Below are 19,117 nucleotides of genomic sequence, written 5' to 3' on the forward strand. Positions count from 1 at the left end.
ATATATATATATATTATATATATATATATATATATATATATATATATATATATATATATATATATATATATATATATATATATATATATATATATATATATATATATATATATATATATATATATATATATATATATATATATTTACACACACACCAGATTAAAAAAATGAGATTCTATGGTACTTAACAGAAGTGACAGAAAATATAGTTCATTTTCTTCAGAATAATTTGTTAACTCATAATCAGAATCCATCAGCATAATAAACTTTTTTTCTGTGAGGGCAAACATCACAGTGAAAACCTACTCTATCAAGTAAGTTGATTGCATTTTATGTCGAACATAAGATTCCTGTGGTCCATATCAGTCTCCAGATGCATCCAACTCCGATTTTTTTTTTTTTCCAAATCAAACTTCACTTATCAGCAGTTCAGAAGTTCAAGAAAAAGAGAGAGAGAGAGGCATAGTCTACCTCGCCACAAAGTTTCATATCGAATTCCGTGACAATAAGCCCAGGAAAAGGGAAGACCTCGTTGCCAGGGGTTGGGGAGGGGGGAAGGGGTGTACGGAAAGGAGAGAGAGGGACAGGGAGAGGGAGAGAGAAAAAAAATCCCCCACCAGGAACTCGGTATCGTCGCTGAGGTCGGAACAGATAAAAACTGTAGCGCAAGAAAGCGTTACTGATAGCGCACGGGCAAGCCTGCCTTATCTGCTCTGAGGGCAGACCCACATCTCCCAAGCTCAAAAACTCTTCTCTTATTACATTTTTTTCTAAATTTGTATTTTATGTTTTTAAAATGTCAAAGAAAATAAAAAATAACTTTTTTGCTTTCGATCAGCTATTTTTTTTTTATAAGTGATGGTAAGGCGTGAATAAGAGGCCTGGTATAGGACTCTGGGCTCGGAGCTGCCCACCGAAGCGATTGATGTAATATAAAGTCATGAGTACCATGATTTATTTGATGCCTTTTATAGGTTTTAGTGATATATTTTTTTACTGTTAGTAGACTGATACTATAGCACAGTACTATTCTTTGGTGAATTTATACTATTTTTGGTCGATGGTCACTATACTTTAGCGAATGGGCACAATATTTTGATTAATTTTTACTCTTTAGTGAAATGTTAATACTTTCGGTTTAATTTCACCATACCTTGATGGATTGGATTGTTTTCTTAAACTTACTCTTTAGTGTATGGGTTTTGATTATTGTTCTTAAACTTTTACTCTTGAAAAGTGAAAGTGGTAACAAGTCTCAAGTTCAAGAAGATGGACAGCCAGGTGAAACGAAGTCAGATGGAACGGCTGCCTACAGAGCGACGTGCGAAGCACACTGTAGACACAACCGCCCCCGCCCCCCCACCTTCTAAGGACTCTGATGAAAATCAGATAAATTCCATGTTTGATATAATGTTCACGCAGGCAGATCCCAGTGGACAAATTGACCTAAGATAGGAGAAAGAGAAGAAGTGAGGAAATCGTCAAAAGAGAGAGAGAGAGAGAGAGAGAGAGAGAGAGAGAGAGATGAATCACTTTTGATGTCTCAGTAGGGATGAAGGGGCTTAGCGGGTTTTAAAGCAGCGTAAATCCCCTTTAAGGTAGCATAATAAAATTGCCTTTCCGTGAAGGGCTGTCGTGAAAGAGCTGATTATGATTTCAGTTGTAATGAAAAATATCCACTTTATTTTAACTTTATTGACTTACATATGGCGTCAGTGTTGAACGAATTCTGTATCAAATGGTGCTAAGCAAATGTCTTTTCTCGTTAAATGTTTGAAAATCCGCCTGCATATCCTAAAAACTCTGAGGCTAGAGGGCTGCAAATTGGTGTGTTGATCATCCACCCTCCAATCATCAAACATACCAAATTGCAGACCTCTAGCCTCAGTAGTTTTTATTTTATTTAAGGTTAAAGTTAGTCATGATCGTGCGTCTGGCACCGCTATAGGTGCCAACAACACAGCCCACCACGGGGCTGTGGCTGAAAATTTCATGGACCGCGGCTGAGAGTTTCATGGGCCGTGGCTAAGAGTTTCATACAGCATTATACGCTGTGCAGAAACCTCGATGGCTCCGAAGAAACTTCGGCGCATACTTTACTTTTTTTTTCCAATTTAGCTCACGTGCGTTGGAAACGTTAACCATTTAATACGAAAGGCCTCGTTTTAATTCGACTCTCTCTCTCTCTCTCTCTCTCTCTCTCTCTCTCTCTCTCTCTCTCTCTCTCTCTCGCTCTTTAGACCAACCACTGAAAATGGGAAAATGCCAACAATTCAGTGGCAATCGAAAAGATATACCATGTTTTGGCTAAAGTTCTTTGCATTACGTGTTTGTACGTATATATATGTATGTGTATATTTACATATATAATACGTAATTAACTTTACTCTTCAATCCAGCCACGGTAGCTTAACTAAACTGTTCAGTAGTAGTAATAATAATAATAGTAATAATAATAATAATTTCAGTTTTATTAAAAACATGATAATCTTTCACGACTTGTTAGTTATCCAAATGTATTTAAAGTTTTTTTATTATTATTATTATTATTATTATTATTATTATTATTATTATTATTATTATTGAAAATTCCTACACAATATTAGCACTTTATTATTGAAAATGCACACGTTATTATTAGCAGTATTATTATCATTATTAATCAAATTTCCCACAGACAAAAACGCCATGCCATTACTCCAGTCACACCTCGACGGGATAGAATATCTTTAGATAAAAACAAGAATAAAGAGTCAGCGGAAAAGACATAGAATAACATTACCTTGATAAAAAAAATAACCAAGAAATAAAGTTAAACAAACAAACAGACTGTTCTATTGCCCCATCAACCGTAGTCGGAAATGAATTCAGGGAAAATAAAGGAACGGTAGATGGCGCTCTAAATAACATTAAACGCCACGTCCTGTTAAACACGCCGGCGTACGTAACAGGAACAAAGGAACCCCCTCCTTTTTTTTTTCAAATGCATTGGCTTTCATGCACACGCTTCCATTTACATTCATTCATCTCTGTACTCTCGCCTTTGTGAACGAAAATGGTTCCTTTTTAATTTTTTTTTTTTTTTTTTTTTTAGGGGGGAGGGTGAACCGAGTATTGTGAAGTGGACTGTTCCTTTTGCATTGTCTTTTTGTTAAACATTTCGCCAGAGTTTGTAGGAGTAGTAGCCGGGAATTCCCTGAAGTATATTAAGAAAAATGTTTTTAAACCCTACTGTAGTTTTATTTTTTTTTCCAGAACAAACAAGTTTTTGTTATGTGGTCTGCAGGTGAATTTATTGATTGTCTGGTTGTACAGGTTTTGAAGTCGGTTAATTATACAGGTACATAAATGTTATTATTTGTCTTCTTATTTATTGAAGAGAAATAATAATGTTAATGTTAGCATGTTTTCAATTCCACCTCACGTGCTTAACTCGTCAAGCACGGGAGATGACATATAAGACATTCGAGAATTTCCGTATATCCCATATTGGCTAAAATCCAAATGCTAGCTAAGGCCTAGACCTGACATGGACAGAGGGAAGGAAAGTGTTGCCTGGTCTTGAGATAGCTAAATAACAAGCGTATACTATGAGAGCTGAAAGTCAGCTCAGTGGTCTGGTTAAACTACTTAATAATAATAATAATAATAATAATAATATTGATATACAAAATCCAGGAGCTGATATTTAAGACATGCCAAAGCTTCCAGCTAGCTTGGAACTTTACGGAAAGCTCACCCAGAACTGGAACTTTTAGGCAAAAATTATGATTTTTTGTTTTACTTGTTTCAACAGTCTGGAAAGGGTGTAGGATTTTGCGTTTTGTTACTGTAACTTCGGTTTACCCTCTCTATGTACACTCGGAATTTAACGTAGGCAAAGAAGTGGTCTTCACTAGATTTTCCATAGGCTGTGGTGCCAGTCGCGCAGCTGTTGAACTACTTACTTTGTGACAATGTTAACTGCGAAAAGTAAGGGGAAAAGGTTAGGACAAATGGTTAAGATAGGGAAAGAGAGAGAGAGAGAGAGAGAGAGAGTAGCTTTGTGAAAAGATATTAAATGTAAAGAGAGAGAGAGAGAGAGAGAGAGAGAGAGAGAGAGAGAGAGAGAGAGAGAGAGAACAGCAGCATCAGCGATTGGGAAAAGGGATGAGACAAAATATAAATCCTGTTATGAAATTTAAGAAGCCTGATACAAATGGCGAAAGAAGATTTGTCATCTGATATAGTCCACTTTACTTGGTATTTAGCTGCCCTTTGACACTTTAGATTTTTTTAATAATTCTTATTTCTGACAGAAGGAAAGTTTTCATCATCCACATATGCAACAGGTGGTATGAAGTGTCTGAGATAGCTGAGCTCACGTGAGCATTGGTGGCACTAAGATTGATAAAGTAATTTCTTCGAGTAACTTTCATATCAAAGGGTTATTTCAAGATGTACAACTAGAGCAGTTTGGCTAGATCATACCCAGAACGACCCCGGCCACATTTTCTCGAGATGTAAGCAAGTACCGGGACCTTTCCCTGAAAAAAAAAGGGACGCCATATCTTAAAAACTAACCATAGAATTTTCTTGAAAATAATCTCATTATGTTTCCCACACCCAAATACATATGACGAGTTTAATCTTACCCAATCTAACCTAACCTAACCTAACCTAACCTAGGGGCATGGCCAAAAACCGGGGCTGGTGCAATACCAACATACATCTCAGGAATTTGCACCCCGGCCCATGTACCGGGTACTTCGAACGTACACATCACCTCCTTACATACATAGTTAATTTTTGCGCTGTCTGATTGTTGATGCTCTTACTTGACTCTCGATCTATACACTTTAAAGCAGTGTCACTTTAAGCAAAAGCCTGTGTCAGTATTACATGCATTATCCAATAAACATTCATGTTTGCAGTGCCTTCTCTCTTTCTCTGCAAGTTTTATTTAATATTTGTAAACTTTCACCGTAAAGACTGCTGTGTGTCGCTTTGCTAATACCTTTTTCCTCTTCTCCCTATCAGGTGTACGAGATGTTTGTCAGCGGCTACACATTCCACGTCCTTTCTCCTATCTTCACTCTGCACTGGGGCATGCAGGTCAAGCGGAGTCGGCCGGCTTGGCGTGAAAAACAGAATAACGCCAATCGCCGGCTCTTCGAGGGCTTCAAAAGGGAGGTCTTCGCCAGGTACGGCAAGGATCCGCTCAACATGATGGCCACTAAAAAACCGCGCAAGTCATAGCGCCGGGATCGCGTCTCCTACAAGAGGAGAAGCCTTGCACAAAAGTCAGACCCAGGTCCTGGGACGTCCTTAGCAAAGTGAGAAATAAGTCCGAGGGCATCTTCAACAAAATTGAGAACTGGGTCCTGGGACATTCTCATCTAATTGTAAGAACTACAGTAAGTCCCCTGGGCGTCCTCGGCCAAGTGAGAAATAAATCCTGGAACAACCTCAGCTAAATAAGGAGCATGTCCAAATTCCTCAGCCATCTGAAAACTAGGTATTGGGTCTGTCTGAAGTGTTGGTTAAGTGAGAACTATGTCTTGCAACATGTTCAGCCTAATACGAGTATATGGTTTGTGTGTATTGTCAAGTCTTACATGATAACAAGGTCAAAAGAGACTCTGAAAGTATACCGTTGGACTTTAAATCGCTAAAAGCTATTTCGATACAAATATGTCCACTTGAATAGTGTATCTTCGTGTAACCTACAGGGAAGAATAACTGTGGTCACTTCAGACTTGTGGTATGTCTGACCCAATAGTTAAGTGGGGTATCTATGGGTATTTATTTGTCTGACTGACTTCCCAAGAGCAAAAGCTGCCCTGCAAGGGGAAAAAAAAGCATGTAATTAAAGATGCCTTCAGCGAACAGCTGTAGATTGAAACGAGATTCAGTCATTGAAAAATAAAATAGTGTGACCGGAGTTTAATGAAGTATTTTCAGTTCACCAGTTTTGCATAAGAGTTGTATCCGCTTCATTGCTTCCACAGTGTTCGAAGTTGGTGATGTAACCTTGTCTCTTCGGGTTTGGTCTGTTGCCGGGCTCCAGTCTTTTATCTCGTTGGAAATGAAGCGAAGATCTGTTTATAGTTACGTGGAAATGAAATGTTGACCCAGGAAAGGGTGGTTGAAAGTGAAATAAAGAGTCTTATAGGGGTGTGTAGCATTTGTTAAGGTCCAGTTGAACTTGATTGAATTGGCAGTGAACAAAATGAACTTTGCCATGCGATATCAATTGATAAATTGATGGTACAAGACAGTAAAATTTGAACTGGAATCCTGTGCGGTGGAAAAAAAATCGCACAGAAACTCAATATACAATATATATATATATATATATATATATATATATATATATATATATATATATATATATATATATATATATATATATATAAAGGACGACTGTGGCAAGGCAGTTTAAAAGACGAAGTGATTTGAAAAAAGGAGAATAAAACTGAAACTCCGCTTGTGTTTACCGAGAGTCCAAAACGCATTAGTAATTCGTAGGCTGAATCTTCCCCCTCAGTGGTTATCGTAAATTTCTAAGGGATATGTATCTATAAATATGTAAATGATTAAATAAAGGTATATAGATGTTTGTTTTATACCAATCAGTTTTGAAGAGAAGAGTGTAGATTAAATATCTGTTATCTAATTTAAGAGAATACAAGCAGACAACGCATGAGAGTTAAAAATAAAAAAAAAATAAAATGTTGGAAATATTGAGGGACCATCATACTGTATTTCCTTCCCTTGTACAGAAGTTTATTGAGCTGTCGTTGAAGACGAGTATATGATGTATTAATAAAGTTAATTTGCCAAACGTCTATTTATTATTTAGTCAGAATTCCATGTTGCTGTGAAAACTTTAATTTTCATAGTAAATCTCAAGTTGTCGTTAACATTTAAAAGAAAAACTTTTGAATTAACGGATTAAATTTGACACACAGTGAAGACTTGATTAAAGAACTATTTATCATTTTTTTGTCACTTTATTTAGACCAAGATATGAGTCGATAAAATCAGTACTGTGAACAGCAAGTAACTTCCACGAATATTATACAAATATAAATAGCCTATAGACAAAGGCAATTAATTACATTTCAAAAAAGACCACTGAGAATTAAACGGTCTAGAGAAAAAGTAAAGAACCAACTGAGGCTAAATGTTTCGTTAATGCCTATGGGTCTACATAACAAACCTCAGCTTAAAGAGACGGAATCTTTTCTTTCTTTGAAGAGCCTCGGCAAGGGCTTGTTAAGGGTTCTCTCTTCCTCATCCTGGAGGGTTGAACGGGAAGCTTTTTGTCAATAGAAACCGAGGAGGAGTTTGTGAGCGTAGGTGTGTGTGTGTGTGCGTATTTTGAGAGGGAGGAATGTTCCCTCAGAAAATGTAGAGGGTACTTAAATCAATGCCGAGGACTTTCCACCCTTTGGGAAACGCGGACAGGTGAATTTTTTAGCAACGATACAATGGTGCTCAAAAGGTAAGCAGATTGTCCGACCGATGGCGTGTGAAACTGTGAAACAGTGTTGTTTCTCCCAAGGGAAGGTTTGCTTTTGGACCGCTATGCTGGAGAAAGAGACTGTGAGGATTTTTATCTTATTTTTCTATTTTTCTGACATTGTTTCAATTATAATCTCATATATATATATATATATATATATATATATATATATATATATATATAATGAGATACGCTCTCTCTGTAAATACTGCGAAACAATGTATATAAACTTAATAAACAGATGTGAAATGCTTCCCTGCACAATATGGAACATAAGTGCTTAGACGCGAAAAAGGGTTACTAAAAAATAAAGAATAAGCTTTGTTCGCATTCACATTATGTGCCTTAGCATGTAGCCTACTACAGAAATTTCATGCCAGCAAATCTGCCGATTTGGATACTATCAAAACTTGTTTCATTACTTGCGTAATATTATTAGTTTCGACTGGGCAGGATCTAAAGAGCCAGACTTAACAAGAGGCCCACTATATTCCACTGCAAAAGGACTGATTAGGTGACTCTGTAAAATTAAAAATTTACCTGTAACATTTCATACATGTCTTCAATATCAGTTATACAAAAATTGGCTGGTTGCATGTACCCTGTTGGTGTGCACATTCTTGAGAGGCAATACTAAATTTTAAAAATCTCATGGAGAAGCTTTGACATTCACAAACGAATGTAAACGAAATAAGTTTCACAAAGTAGTTCCTAATTTTCCAGTGTCTTAATTTACAACCCTTGAATCATAATTATTGAATTATTATTTGTATTAAATTTTTATGTTTATTTTCCATGTTCGCATGTAATACAGATATTTTCGTATATGAAAAACTGCTCTGTATTTCGGCGGAGTAATATTTTGGTCTTACAGTGTCAACAAGGATACCATCTAGTGAAAGAACCGGCAAATGGTGAACTGGTACAATTTATCAGGAATCGGAAAGGCGTTTATTACTGAGCTCGTGGTTATGTGCAGAGGGAAAACAGCGTACCACATTTTTTACACAGTTATCGTATGGGATTTAAAGCGCCACCTCAAAGCACAGTAAGTTGAAAATACAACTAGGCTACCCCATGTTACACTAAATGTTTTGTACACCTGTCTTCAGGGCAAGTCAGAATTTAGGGTACTTTGGCCTGAATTTAACGTAGATTCCAAGCTGGAAGCAGGAAATAACCATTTTGCATAATTGTGTACTGCTATTTGGCCTATTTTGTGGCTGTTACATAGAAATAATATTTTAGGTTATATTTATATTGTAGATGGAACCCCTAGGTAAGACACTGCATCCCACGTCAAGGTAATACCCTAGGTAGCTCATGGCCTTGACCTTGCAGTTGACAGTAGTTGGTGCATGCAGTAACTTGACGCATGTAATAATCTGTAGGATTAGACTAAAGAGCAATCCTTATATAGAAAGAAACTTAATTCTTTACAAAAGGTCCGCATCAATATTTGGTGTTTGTTTGATGTGTTGGGTTGTGCCCTTAAGGTCGCAGGGGCAAAGCCCTGCTAGGCCTAGGTAGGGGCACGGCGCCCTAGGTTAGGTTAGGTGGTTGTGTTATGACTGTACATATTTAGGGTTTTGTATTATTTTTAGTAAGGTCAAACACCAAATATTGATGTGACCTTTTTGTAAAGAATTACCAAAAGAAATGTTGCAGTTAGCCTTTTATATTGTAAGGATTATCCGCCAACAATTTGATAGCCTAAGCCCAGCCTCATAGAAAGGCCCAAATGTTACCATTTCAGAGAGCCAGTGTAGATGTAGGGGGTCGTGTGGTCTAGTCTACTCTAGACCTCCCCTTTTAAGTGTTGTAGGGATTTTTGAGTGGGTAAACTACCAAAACTTACACCTAACCTTACCTGGGACCCATACCTGGCCTAGACCAGGACCCCTCCCAAGTAAGTCGTGACCTCTCCGTCTGCATAGCTTATTACAGTACCCCTATTTCAGTATGAATCTGTAATAACACATCATCCAGTATTATGTTACTTTTTTGCCACAATTCTACAGTATATTGGATTAAGTTTTGCTGTTAAGTCTCCTTAATATGCTTAATACCAAAATCATACTAATCAATCAGGAATTTACTGCTATTAAGATATGTACTGCCTTTGTTTTATTAGTCAGTGGGCTGGTCCTAGCCTATACACGTCATTCATGGAGTAGTTTTGGTATAAAAGTTAAAATTTAACCCTCATCCAAATCCTGCAGATTGTAATTATGCATTTAAAACTGCCAGGAGGAGCACCACTAAGCAGTAGTACAGATTATGAAAAATCGTGAATTAAAGAGCAACTTTTTCACAGATTTTCCAGCAGTACCCAGTTAGGATATGTTCTGCACTGAAAGTGACCAAAATGTTGAAGGTAATAGAGGACATCACAGGTGGTTGAACAAAAGGATTGCAACTAGGTTTAGACTTAACAATACATATACATAGTAATAGGGTGAGAAAGAACCCAACAAAATAAAGCATTTTTTATGACTAAAAATAATGCTGTGGTACAGAAGTGCAAATAAATGGTGGAGTAAGTGAGGAACTCTTGTAATAATTGATGAACGATGAAATATGACAAGTCAAATCCCTCAGTTAAATATACAGTAATTAAAAAAAGCTGTTACTACCAAAGAAATGTAGCCATCATAAACAAATATAGTATTTGAATATGGATACAATAAAAATCCATAAACGTAACATTGTAATTACAAGCCTAGACCACTTTAGCATTCATATATAATTGTTCTCCAAGTTTTCAATATTTATTCTGTCTGTAATGTTATAGTTATGCCAGTCAGTAAAATTCACCATTCTCCGATTCCTTTCAAGTTATTCAGGGTCAGCAACAACTTCCTTTAGTGTTTGGGAAAAGTAAGCAGCTTGAACAAGAGTAGCTTCAACTGCATTCTAACAGTCATATCACTAATACTGTAAAAAAAAACATCATAACAATAATAATAATTCAAGGTCCACTACTTGTGGACTGTCAGGCAAGATACACCTAGGCATACAAAATTGCCACCAAGCAACCACATTGCCTACTGTTGCTTGAGAAAAACTGAGTCACTTCTGACACATGGCTTGTGACTCCAAAGTTGAAAGTTTAGAAGAGCTTTGTGGTTAACCCAGTCAAAGAAATGACAAAAGTTTGGTCACTGTTCTTGTCAAGATTGTCTTAAACTACAGGAGTTAGATATAAAAGATGATCATAAGTGCCAGTACCAAGTTCTTTCCTGTAGGCATATTGGTTATCAGCAAGCATCAAGATTCAACGTGCTAGATAAAATCAGAAGTCCCGAGTGTGGGTGAAAACTTTTTAAGATACAGTAATGGCAACAGCCAACTGGATCTATTCCACTTAAACTATCAAGGGTATGTGGGATCATAAGTTCCTTGAACAAAAAGATTAGGGAGTAGAACCCCAAGGTCACAGGTCCCAGGAAGAATAATGTCCACTTAAGACTGTTAGCCTCAGTTATCCAGTGAACTAGCTCAGCCTTCCTTAGAGATGGTCAAGGTCCCATTAACCCGAATGTAAGGAAGCTTCATTTAGTTCACCAAAGATGTGGTAGAGTTATTACCTCCATTTTTCTTTTAAGTAATATAATTTCTCAAATCTGTAAGCAATGTTCATTTCCTGGCAACACTGCCAAATTTGGGCAGTTTAATTTTCAGTAAATTTTCACCTTGGTTCTTGTTGAAAGTGAATTATTATAAATGACAATAAAACTTAATATATACCAGTATATATATAACAAATTAAATTACACTGTAGTAAAACTGTTGTGGATTGAAAGTTTTCTTAAATTTCAGAATTAAAGATTCATGATTGTTTCATTTTGGTTCTACATGAATAGGGGATGTGTTGTAAATATCAAGTAATCATCATGGAAAGGAAGTAGAAGTAGTAAAAATTTTGGTTTTATAGAGTAAGAGGCTTGTGCCCCAGAGAGGGTAAGGGTAAAATCTAAAGAATACTGGAAAAATACAATTTGTATATGTATTTTGTTACAGTATCAAATTTTTCTTTTAATTATTAGTCTGTTTTTTCTTTTAAAATTTTTCTTATGAGCTATGAAAAAGAGAATGGTTTTTGTATTCTCATCTTCTTTGTAAACTAAAATGAATACCAGGTCTATTGTACAATATTGTGAATGAATTAAACTTTTGTAGTGTTCAATGGCATAACTTGAGTATAGGAAAATAACCACTAATTAATCATCCTTCATGTGCCATATTTTTCCCCAAGGAATAAAGAGTAATGGAGCATGAGTTTTCCATCCAGCAAGTCTCCTTTGGGTGATATTCATTCCATCTTGAAGTATGATGGCTGGCTACCATAAAGTCATTGCCATGTTAGAGAAAGGAAGCTACCGTAGGACGTATTTTGGTCCCTGTCAAATATAGTTCCTGCTATGTGCTCTGTTAATTGGTAAGTACCAGGTTTTTCTCAAACTGAACTTGTCAGGGAAAACAGTTAGAAGAATGTAGATGATTGGAGAATGATTTTAGCCTGGGTTAATGTCTTTGGAGTATATAGCTTTCCATTACCGCATCATCCTTTTCTAGCCAGGCTTCATCTATTAAAACAATAAAATAATGAGTGGAGGGTCTGGATCTAGGATGGTATTCAGGGAGCCCAGATTTTGACCTTTGCCCATCATCCACAGGCTGAAGCTGGTGTGACTAATCTGTTTTCTGAATTGCACAAAATTTGAGAGTGACCCTCTCCCCACTTTCACCCTTGCTTTGTTAGAGAGAAGTTTCATTCCCACGTATTAAAAGTTTGTTGTATTTGCTGTCATCTTGGATTTGTAAGGGCAATGGAAGATCATAGTTTTCTTATGCCACCCCAAAATTCCCCTTCCCCATTTTCTTTTTCCATAAGCCAAGCAGATAGAACACAATGTATCCCTTTTTTTCCACTTTTGATTGGTAGAAGGCAAGATACAACTTTATGTTCTTCTCCCAGTGCAGGAGAAGGAGACAAGCATGTTATTGGTCATTTATCATTGTTTTAATTACTATTATTAGATTTGTAGTCTTTGCTCCTGTTTAGCATACTTTATTCCTTGGTTTTGGGTGGCTGATGAATTCAGTCACCTCTTTGCCCATTTTTGAGAGAGTTATTGGCAAGTTATGCTATCTTGGGGCCTTTTTGTCTTTATTGTAATTTTATTCATTAGTCTTAAGGTTATAATTTCCATCCATTTCCATCGGTATCTCCTGAGGTCAAAACCATATTGCTAAAAGCAGCAATCTCTCTGTAGTGTGTTTCCCATAACCATGTTCCTTGCAGGTACACTGTAAATATTTATATAATTCCAAAGGTTCTTTGCAGTGTCCGTTCAGTCCAGCTGCTTTGCTCGCTTGTTAGGTGAACGCAGTTGCCTCATTATGTAACTTTAATGGCTTTCAGAGTTGCATCGTATTTATTTAAAAAATTTTAAACAAACCATATCTCTCCATTATATATCTTTTACTTACGTGCGAGCTGTTGTTTAGCAGATTGAAACAAAAACTGAGGATACTCAGTTTTCTATGAATATTTGTATCTGTCCATCTACTTCCCCTACCCCCACCAGGGAAATGATGGGCACAAACACCCATAGCTGGTCAGTCTACTTCTGTGGCTGGTTTCAGTAGACGATGGTCAGGGTTTTGTCTGTGCTCGGTTTTCTATGTATGACTTAGTGTGTAGATTTAGTGAATTTTCTTTTGGATATGGAGGTTAACGGTGGAATGAGGACATGTAAGGTAAGAGATTGCTGTAATAGGCTTTATTCTAGTTCCGTCTGGTATGCAGTTTTTTCAGACACCACCACATTACTGGCGTACCTGAAGCACCAAGGGGGGATGAAGTCCGAGTCTCTTTCATTTGGCAAGGCAGATCCTTTCATGGTTAGAGAGCAAGCACATCATCTTACTACCTCAGTTTGTTCATGGGAGAATGAACGTTCAGGCAGATGTTCTCAGCTGCAAGGATCAATAGTAGTGACGGAGTAGGCTCTGCATCCGGAAGTATGCAACAGGTTGTGGGAGCTGAGGGGGTACCCCCTTCATAGACCTGTTTGCAGCCAGGTGGAATCATCGTCTGCCGGTTTTTTGTTCGCCCATTCAGGATCCTCTGGCATGAGCTGTGGATTCCATGTCATTAGACTGGTCAGGTCTAGTCTGTTAGCTTTTCCCCCCCTTTGCTGTGTCCAAAAAGTCATCAGCAAGCTGGACAATTCTGTCAGTTGTTGCCTGATGTTGATTACCCCTTGGTGGCCAAGGGAGTTCTCCTGAAGCAACCAAGGGAGGAAAGGTACTATCACAATCCCCACATGCTGCATCTGACCACGTGGAGACTGTCTACTGTCTCCTGCAAGCTCGAGACTTCTGAAGAGCTTGTAGGAAGGCCATTATTAGTGCCAGAGGGAATCTACAATTCAGATTCAACAACATCAGTGGTCTCTGTTTAGGTCCCTGTGCCGAGGTAAGGGGTTTTCCAGCACCTGTACCTCAGTAAACATCATTAAGTTTCTTTTATTTCTCAAGTGTGAGAAAAAGTTCTCAGTAGCAGCCATTTAAGGCTGTAGGACCATGTTGGCTTCCATTCTTAGATATGTGGGCCTGCATCTGTCTGAAGACAAAGATATCAAAGATGTCAGTAGAAGTTTTCAGCAGGAGGTTTCCAGGTGTCTGGTACTCTTTTTATCTTGGAACCTAGATGTGGTTGTAAGGTTTCTCTTGTTGCTGCCTTTTGAACCTTTGGAACAGGCTCCATTGAAAGAACTTTTAATGAAATCTCCTTCTTGGTAGCTGTGGCTATAACTAAGAGGGTGAATGAAATATAAACATTGTCTTTTAGTTTAGGTTTTTGCTAAGAACAAGGCAGTTCTTTCCTTTCTCCATTTTTTCCGGCTAAGAACGATGGTAGAGCTAACCCCTTGCCTAGAACAGTGCCCCTACCCAACTTAGAATCTTTAGTACCCAATGAGCTAGATTCCCCTTTGACCTTTAGGGGCCTTAAGGATATATCTGAATTGTGCTAAAGACATCAGAGCTAATGTAAAGAATATTTTGTAGTGTCCGGAAGCCAGACTTTCAAAGTGAGTAAGAATTCAGTGTCCTTTCTCATTAGGTCCTTGGTGAAGGACTCTCATGCAAAGTAGGATCCTGAAGTGGTATCTACCTTAAAGGTAAAGCTGCATGACATTTGAGCACTGGCCACATCATTGAATTTTTGGAAGAAATAATCTATGGAGAAAGTTATTGAGGCTGCCCACTGGCGTTGTAATTCTGTTTTTGCAATGAATTTTCTTTCCAATGTAGAAATTCAATATAATTTTTGCAGAGCATTAGCTACTCCCATTTGTTCAGGGGATATTATGTCCTGAATCGATCAGTAGCATTTCTCTCTGCAGTTGGGTTTTGGTTGGGAAGCTTGGAGGTACTCAGGGTCGAGTAAAGGAAGTGTACCCTCATGTCTGTAGGTACTTGTTGCATATCCATCATTGGGCCTGGAGGGTTTTGTCACAGTAACCATACCCTCCCTTCTGCTGAAGGGGGCCATCCTCGAAAGAGACCTCGGGTATCTTCATGATAAGGTTCTTGTGCCTGAGTGACTTTCCTCTCAAGGCGCCAGTAATAGCCAGTGCATTGGATTCAGTAGGTAGGCAAACAAGCAAACACTTACTTGTACAAATTTGTTTTGTATTAAGTAGCCTTTAAAAATCTCAGCTGATTTTCACTTAGGCCACCTCCTTTGTAAACGTGTGAATCAGCTATATAATGGAGCAGCAAGGTTCATTTTAAAAATGCACTTAATTCAAGATTTGTTTTTTAAATACCTCTCCATTATATTAGTTGCCCGCCCTACCTCCCCAAATTCAAAGTTGGCAGAAGTAGACTGACCTGCTATGGGTGCTTGTGCCTGTCATTCCCCTGGTGGGGTTGGGGAGGTAGATGGATTTCTAGAAAACCGAGTGATCTCATTTTTTGTTTCAATCTGTTGAATGACCGCCGACTCAGAAGTAAAAGCTTTATAATGAGGAGGTAAATACTTAAAAAATAAATCTCAAATTATATTTATATATTGTGAGGATTTGGAATTTATTTAATTATCTGTGTGCAGTATTTCTGGTCTCTCTAAATGTTTAGAAATCATTTGCTAGTAATTATTTATATGGGACAATAGTATTTTATTATTGAATCATTTTCTTCTTTCCTTAGGATGGTGGCTGAGACCATGCACATGAAAATACAGGGCTATTTAAAGAAGAGCCCTTCTGCCTTGTAAAGTTTTATCAACAAAATACTGGCTGAATAAGAGCTGCTTTCCTGATGGTGCATCTGCCAAGAAGACTGGGAAGCTTCCTTGCTGAATCTTGTTTTTTATCTAACTTAATAATTTCAACTTTTTTGAGGGGGGCAAAATAATAGGCATATTGGAACTTAGGAAATTTGTGCAGTCTTAATCATATTGAGCCATTGATGCATCTGTGAAAACGTAAGTTATTTTTACAGTTATACATTCCAAACAAAAGTAGCACTAGTGTCTCGAACGTGAGTGACCTTTGACAAAGGAGGATTTGGTTTACAGTAGTGTACTTGACTCACTGTATCTCACTCTCACTCTTATTTGAAGGTCCATTTCAGCACTATTTTGCCCCTTCATAGTATGGTATTGTTTGTATGTTTAGCTACAGATTGCTGCTTTTGTAAATTTAGCTAAGGGAGATCTTTGAAAAATTAGAATTTTGAGTAAATCACTGAACTATTATTCCTCTCCGTGTATGTACTGTACATACAGTTTGATATATGTTCTGTTGTGAGTTGGTAGGAACACAATGATCCACCTTTGATTGATTATACAATAAGGGGAATTGATTTTAGAAATAAGGGGGAAAATTTAAATGGACTTGCTTTTGGGGTGGGGGTACAGGAAAAGGTAGGGAATATTCCTATTAAAAGGTCGATTTGAATTATTGGGTCAGATAGGCTAACTTGAGGTTTAGAGTTTGTGAATAGTTTACATGAGGTTTCACATGTAATTGCTGTATGATTTGTGATTAGTGTAAATGAGTAGGGGAAGTTCTTTCAGTGATTAAATAACACGAAATCTATCAGCATTTTACCATCGCCCTCAATTGGGGAGCATTTTCATATAAATGCAAGGCTTGTTAAAATGCTTAAAATTTTAGCTTACTAATTTTTGGCCAAAAGACGTAAGTAAACTGCCAGATTACTACTGTACTTGCTTCCAGATTACACATATAGGATGCAGGTTGCTAAACTACCTTGAAAGGACTAATTGTTTAATGTTCAGTTATAATGAGTTCTTAGACCAAGTGATCTTCACTTTTAAATTAATTTGCAGTGAAAGGGTTGCTAGATTTTTCAATATTTTGATAAGTCTTCAATAACTAACTACAGGTGATGTAAATGGTAAAATTTTAAGAGAATACTTTTTAATCTAATTTTTTTTATTTGAATGTTAGGTAACTGCATGTTTGGAAGTAAACAGAAAACAGTTAAGTATCAGAAGAGGGAACCATTGACTGTCTGGACCAGAACATATTTATCCATGGAGAACAATAGGACTTACTATTTTGGCATTAAAGCAATTGACAAACTTTTGCAATTTCTGGGCATATATCTAGTGGAGCCATTACCATTTATGTATATTACTTAGCTATTTATCAATCAAACATGACATCTCACTCAGCGAATTTAGCAATTTATTGAAATTGATCAATTTCTATCAGTACTTTAATTTTAATTTAAAATTCGTTTTTAGCTAGAAGATGCAAGTTGTTTTTATGTATTAGAGCTGATGTTTCTTCAGGTAACTGTGAAGTTCGCTCTCATTACAATTTGTCACGCTGTTAATCCTTACAACTGCTTTTGTTATAGCTTGTATAGTTGTGTGTCAATATATTCCCCCTCTTTCTCACAGAGAATATGAAATAAAGGGGTAACCTTTTTGCAAGCCGCCAAAAAGTCAACTACATCTTTGAGTACTTTTTGTTGTCTAACACAAAGTAGCATTTCCATATTCTGTGGGAGGGAAAGTGGGTAATAATCTGACTTAGCACTATATATGCAAGATACAGTCGAGTTGGAAGATTTCCTTGAGTGACACAACCCATGGTGTTAAGAGAATGGATCAGAAATTTACGTATTAAGTTGCATTGGTAGTAGATATTCCCCCTTTTCCCGGAGAGAATATGAAAAGGTGACTGGATGCAGGGGCAACTAAAAGTACCCAGATATGTAAGGCATTTCTGTATCTTGAATCTAGATACTAACTTGACAAGATACGAGAAAGCCCCCTACATCTCAGGGTACTTTTAGGGGTCCTGCATCCAGTTGCCTTTTCATATTCTCTCTGAGGAAAAGGGGGAAACATCTGATGACATTGCAACTTAATCTGTAAATTTCTGATCCATTCTGTTAACACAATGTGTCACTCAAGGCAATCTTCTTACTCATCTGTACCTAGCATACAGTATATAGTGCTAAGTCAGATTATTACCCACTTTCCTCCCACAATATGGAAATGCGACTTTGTGTTTGAGAGCAAAAATACCCAAAGATGTAGGGGACTTGTTGGCGGCTTGCAAAAAGGCTACCCTTTATTTCATAATCTCTCTGAGAAAGAGGAGGAATGTATTGACACACAACTACAAGCTATAACAAAAAAAGCAGATTTGTAAGATTAACAGTGTGACAAACTGTAATAAGAGCGAACTTCAGTTACCTGTAGAAACATTAGCTCTAATACATAGAAACAATTTTTATCTTCTAGCTAAAAACGAATTTTTAATTTTAATCATTTTCAATAAATATCTAAATTCCCCCTGAGTGGGATGTCATGTCTGATTGATAAATAGCTAAGGAGTAACATAGAATTTTACAGAATAACTTGCCGACTTATCTGTCATGCAATACAAGTGAACTTTGAGTGAGATCGATTGAGATGAGAATTGTTATTAGTCTTAAAATAGATAATTTACTGTATACTGTATTTCTATGTATTAGAAATAAAAAAAATTAGCGTGTGGATATTTATTAAAATAATATCCACACGCTAATTTTTTTTATTTTTAATACATAGAAATACAGTATACAGTAAATTAAATTTTAATATTCATTAATTTTTTTATTTTTAATACATAGAAATACAGTAAATTATCTATTTTAAGACTAATAATTCTCATCTCAATCGATTCACTAAAGTTCACTTGTATTGCATGACAGATAAGTCGGCTCTTATTCTGCAAAATTATGTTACTCAAGGCCTTATCTATTTATCAATCAGACATGACATCCCACTCAGGGGAATTTAGATATTTATTGAAAATGATAAATTTCTGTTTAAAATTAGTTTAAAATCTAAAATTCGTTTTTTTTAGCTAGAAGATAAAAATTGTTTCTATATTAGAGCTAATGTTTCTACAGGTAACTGAAGTTCGCTCTTATTACAGTTTGTCACACTGTTAATCTTACAAATCTGCTTTTGTTATAGCTTGTAGTTGTGTGTGTAACATTCCTCCTCTTTCTCAGAGAGATTATGAAATAAAGGGTAGCCTTTTGCAAGCCGCCAAAAAA

The 19,117-nt window shown here is 36.8% G+C and overlaps 1 protein-coding gene and 1 long non-coding RNA gene across 2 annotated transcripts in view; both read left to right on the plus strand.

Annotated features, from left to right (window-relative positions):
• LOC136832263 (beta-1,4-glucuronyltransferase 1-like) overlaps window positions 1-5,384 on the plus strand; it is a 363,239-nt gene extending 357,855 nt beyond the window's left edge. Inside the window, 1 exon segment of the mRNA XM_067093130.1 lies at window positions 5,020-5,384. Coding sequence (XP_066949231.1) covers window positions 5,020-5,238 — 219 coding nt within the window. The 3' untranslated portion in view covers window positions 5,239-5,384.
• Window positions 5,385-7,324: 1,940 nt separating this feature from the next.
• Window positions 7,325-18,258, plus strand: LOC136832264 (uncharacterized). The gene is made up of 5 exons (XR_010851145.1): window positions 7,325-7,489; window positions 8,385-8,558; window positions 11,769-11,951; window positions 15,737-16,013; window positions 17,005-18,258. It is a non-coding gene; the product is annotated as an uncharacterized lncRNA (long non-coding RNA).
• Window positions 18,259-19,117: the final 859 nt, after the last annotated feature.

The sequence above is a fragment of the Macrobrachium rosenbergii genome, chromosome 49 (assembly GCF_040412425.1).
Source record: "Macrobrachium rosenbergii isolate ZJJX-2024 chromosome 49, ASM4041242v1, whole genome shotgun sequence".
NCBI classification, from domain to species: Eukaryota; Metazoa; Arthropoda; class Malacostraca; order Decapoda; family Palaemonidae; genus Macrobrachium; species Macrobrachium rosenbergii.